At 42.0% G+C, this 4,815-nt stretch overlaps 1 protein-coding gene across 1 annotated transcript in view; it reads left to right on the forward strand.

Annotated features, from left to right (window-relative positions):
- Positions 1 to 4,815, forward strand: part of Acbd3 (acyl-CoA binding domain containing 3) — a 26,174-nt gene that overhangs the window by 20,332 nt on the left and 1,027 nt on the right. Inside the window, exon 7 of the mRNA XM_031379369.1 lies at positions 9 to 86. Within this exon, the coding sequence (XP_031235229.1) occupies positions 9 to 86 (78 nt within the window). The remainder of the gene's footprint in view (positions 1 to 8; positions 87 to 4,815) is intronic.

Below are 4,815 nucleotides of genomic sequence, written 5' to 3' on the forward strand. Positions count from 1 at the left end.
GGGTTTATTTTGAATGGACAGACTCTCCAAATGCTGCTGTCAGTGTGCATGTCAGTGAGTCCAGTGACGAGGAGGAGGAGGAGGAAGGTAGGCCTTGGTTCACATTGAGTCCTGCTAACACTCACAGTCAGGGTGTGCTCTGTTCAGGAGTGGGATGTTAGGTAAACGGCTCTGAGAAAGGCCCATCTATCACAAAGGCCCTGAACATGAATTTCTCTAAAATGCCAGGAGAGTCTATTGGTTGTGAACATTGTTTTACTTACAGTCTTGTGTATTGGAAAGCTAAGTGTGTGAAGCCCCTTTGAGGTTTGTTGTTGTTTGTATATTTTGTTTTTGAAACAGGACCTTACTTTGCTGTCCAGGCTGGTGTTGAACTGGTGGACTCAAGCAGTCCTCTTCCTCGCCCTCCCTAGTAGCTGGGACTACTGGTGTTTGCCACCATGCCCCAGTTTGTAAAGGTTTGAAAGAGAAAGTAAGAATTCTTGTCAACAAAAGAATTTATATTTCTGATAACAACACTTTTGTTTTAAAGACAGAATCCTCCTCTGTGAGTTCAAGGCCAGCCTGGGCTACAAAAAAAGAGTTCCAGGACAGCCAGAACTATACAGAGAAACCTTGTCTCAAAAAATCAAACAAACAATAAAAACACCAAAGCAAACAAAAAACAAAGACAGGATTTTCCTGTTTCAGCCCCAAGTGCTAAGATTATACAGCTGAGTGAGGTGGGGTTCCATGGAACCAAAGCTGTCCTTTAATTTACTATATAATCAAGGATGGCCTTAAACTCCTGATTTTCCTGCCTCTGCCTCCCAAATGCTAGGTAAAATGTTGTTGTGTAGTGGGTCAGATGGCATAGGCAGGCTTCACCCAGAAGGCAGAGACAGGAGGATCTCTCTGAGTTGGGGGGGACGACACCGATCTGATCTACAAAGTGAATTCCAGGACATCTAGGGCTGCTATACAGGAAAACCCTGTCTCAAAAAACTAACCAACCGGGCTGGAGAGATGGTACAGTGGTTAAGAGCACTGGCTGTTCTTCCAGAGGTTCTGAGTTCAGTTAGTTCCCAACAACCACATGGTGGCTCACAGCCATCTGTAATGGGTCTGATGCTCTCTTCTGGTGTGTCTGCAGACAGCTGCAGTGTACTCATATAAACAAAATAAATAAATAAATCTTTAAAAAAAATGGGGGGGCAATAACAACAAGAAGTTGTGTGTAAATACAGAAAACTCACCAGATTTCAGCCACTCTTCCCTTTGAAAATCATCATTTCACAAGAGTGTGACTTTTCATTCCTCTCAATAAATAACCAGGAGTTTTGAAAGACCTTAGTAAACTATCTTGGTCTAAGAAATAAGTTAAAGGATGTATTGATCTTTGAGAAGCTGCCCTCCTCAATTTTGTTAGCTGGAAAAACTAGAACTTGGAACATTTCTACAAGTTGAGTCAGCCAGATTGAGACTGACTCGGGTCTGGAGTGCCAGCTGTAAGGATGGCTGGGCACCTTGGTTCCACTTTTCAGGACTAACAGCTGTCCAGTGACTTACAAGAAGCCCTTGTTCTTGTTAAAAAGGCTGTAGCATCTCACAACAGTGGTATTGAAGTGGGTTTGAGCTGTTCTTGGAATGGACGAGTCTCTGACTTTAATTAAAGTAGACCTTTCTTTAATCACATGCCGTGCTTTGACACCACTGGGCTCACATGGGAGAATATAGAGCTGTTAGACCATAAGCATGTCTCGAAATTCACTTAATATATAGTTTAACAATTGAAATTTCATGCTAGTTTTCAGCTCCAAAGACAGATTTTGTTATATACCTTTGTTATATGAACTGCCAGAGTGTCCTAGGCATTGCAGTACATCTTGCAGACTATCATCCCAGAAGATTAAAATCCTTAACTAAAATCAAAACATTTCCCTCCTTGTCTTCCATGGCTTTCTCCTCCCCTCCCCTCCCCTCCCCTCCCCTCCCTCTATGACCAGTGTGTCACTGTGTTGCCCTGGCTATCTTAAAACTTACTATGTGGACCAGGTTGCCCTCAAACTCAAATCTCCTTGCCTGGCTCCCAAGTGCTGGGATTAAAGGTGTGCACTGCCACTAGGTTGGCATGTTGTTGTGTGTACTACCATGCCTGGCTTGTTTTTAAGATTTTTAAAGATTGACTTTTTATTTTAGTTGAGTGAATGTTTCGCCTTCTGTATGTTTTTGTACCACCTGCATGCCTGATGCCTGCAGAGGTCAAAAAAGGTGTCACATCCTCTGGAACTGGCATTATAAAAAATTGTGAGCTGCCGTGTGGATGCTGCCAGCCGACTCCAAGAACAAGTTATCTTAGTGTCTGAGCCAATTCCAAGGCCTTGGCATTTTGTTTTAACAATATCTATTCCTAAGTACTAACAACAGAGTGAGACATTTCCCATAATACTTAACCAAAACCAAAAGTTGGAGGAGGGGCAAGGAAAAGTAGAATCTGAACAGTGTAGCCACGTGCACTGTCTGCATCCCAGCAGTGTGGGCCAGCAGCTAAGCCTGTGCTAGCCCTTCTCATCCAAATCAGACTGCTTGCAGATATATAGAAAGGAAAGTGTGTGTTCCCCTGAAAAAGATTTTATGAATGTTTTATGAGAGTCCTGAGGAATATTCTCAGTGGTGGGGCCTGTGCTCTCTATGCACAAGATCCCTAGCACTTCGAAAACAAAGAAGGAAGAGAGGAAGTTAGTTCTTGGCTCTGGCTAGATGTGATTATCCTCATTTGTAACCTTAGCACCAAGGAGGCCAATGTTGGGAGAGCATTATTTGATGCCAACTTGGGCTATATAGTGAGTTCAAGGTCATCGTAGGCTACTAAGACAGGCTGTGTCTCAAGAACTGAGGACAAAGGGCTAGAGAAATAGCTCAGCAGTTAGTAGCATTCCCGCCTGAAGACGACCCAGGCTTGATTCCCAGCACCCACATAGTTGTTTATAACTGCCTATAACTATAGTTCAGAGGAACTCTGCAGGAACCAGGCAAGCACTCTATGTACGTACATATATGCATACATGCAGGTCAAAAGTCCATGCACATAAAATAAAGTGAATCTTTTAAAAAGGTAAGAAGGAGCCAGGCAGTGGTGGCACACACCTTTAATCCCAGCACTTGGGAGGCAGAGGCAGGCGGATTTCTGAGTTCGAGGCCAGCCTGGTCTACAGAGTGAGTTCCAGGACAGCCAGGACTATACAGAGAAAAACCCTGTCTCGAAAAAACCAAAACAAAACAAAACAAAACCAAAAAAAAAAAAAAAAGGTAAGGAAGGAAAGAAGAAATTGCTCTGCTCTGAGGTTTGGTTGATGTTCTCTTGTCCTGCCCATTAGAGAATTTTTGTTTGGTTGGTTGGTTTTTTTTTTCTCCAGCCCTGCATAAAAGACATTTAACTGAAGGCCTTGTTGCAATAAAGCTAATTTTATTATGGGTGCTGAGATTTTGTTTGTTTTTTGAGATAGGGTTTCATTATATCGCTCAGGCTTATGTGTAGGCAGAGTGGCTTTGCATCCACAGAAGTGCCCTTTGCATTCCTTCCTCTGGGATCACAGATCATGCCACCACACAGGTTTTGGGGGGTTGGAGGATGTTTGTTTGTTTGTTTTTTAAATGTTTTTTTGTTTTTGTTTTGTTTTTTTCAAGACAGGGTTTTTCTGTGTAGCCTTGGCTATCCTGGAACTCACTCTGTAGACCAGGCTGGCCTCGAACTCAGAAGTCCGCCTGCCTCTGCCTCCCAAGTGCTGGGATTAAAGGTACACATCACCACTACCTGGCTAGTGTCTCCAGCTTTTAACTTCTTAAATTGTACATTGTACTTATCTTAATGAACCATTACTGACTACTGATATTGGTAAATTTTTCTGTAATTATTCAGGTTTTATAAGTTTTTTTCTAAATTTTCTAAGATATATTCCAAGATACCATAATTTGTTTTATTTCTTCTTGAGAGCTTCTCACACTTTTAAAATTCTTGGCTGTGAGCATTAAAATACAGTTAATAGATGTTGCCAGGGTTCACTCTGCCATGGTAGAAACCTACCTCTTCTCCTTGAGGTTGTTTTTATGTAATATCTTGGACTGGGACGATTTGGAATAATTATCTCATTCTTACAGACTGTTAGTGTTTCTTTCCTAACTTGATATTGTTATGTTATAGCCCAGGAAACTATTAACAGTGAGAGTCTTGATCAGAACTCATTTTTTTATCTACATGTTTCATTTCTGTTAAACAGGACTAAACTAACAGTTTGTAGCTGTCTCTGTGTACCTCTCTACTGTGGTTTTTATATTTAAAATACATAGAAGCTATTATCTGCCTAGGCTACCTTCTACCATTCCTAAAATGAAGGTGGACTCGTGGGAGATCAGCAGAGTTTTCTTCAGTGTTTCCATGACTAAGATTGTTATGTGTAAGGAAGGAGTGAGGAGCTGAATAGAATGGGGAAACAAGGCTGGGAGTGTGAGCAGCAGTAGCACAGAAGGCTGGGGTACTGGAATCTCTACCCTGTGTCTGTCACTGCACTCTCTGAGCCCAGCAACTGTACATAGTGGTGGTCAGGCATTCAAGTGAATGACGAACACGCACTTGCATGCACAGTTGAGACTGATTTAAGAAAATTCCTAACAATACCTCAAAGCATGTAGTTTCGTTGCCTGATGAGTGAGGTGATATTATTGGATCTAACACTTGACTTGTGTCTTCTGTTTTTTCTCACTGTCTCACAGAAAATGTCAATTGTGAAGAGAAAGCAAAAAAGAATGCCAACAAGCCTCTGCTGGATGAGATTGTAC

Source organism: Mastomys coucha, unplaced genomic scaffold, assembly GCF_008632895.1.
Source record: "Mastomys coucha isolate ucsf_1 unplaced genomic scaffold, UCSF_Mcou_1 pScaffold1, whole genome shotgun sequence".
Classification (NCBI taxonomy): Eukaryota; Metazoa; Chordata; class Mammalia; order Rodentia; family Muridae; genus Mastomys; species Mastomys coucha.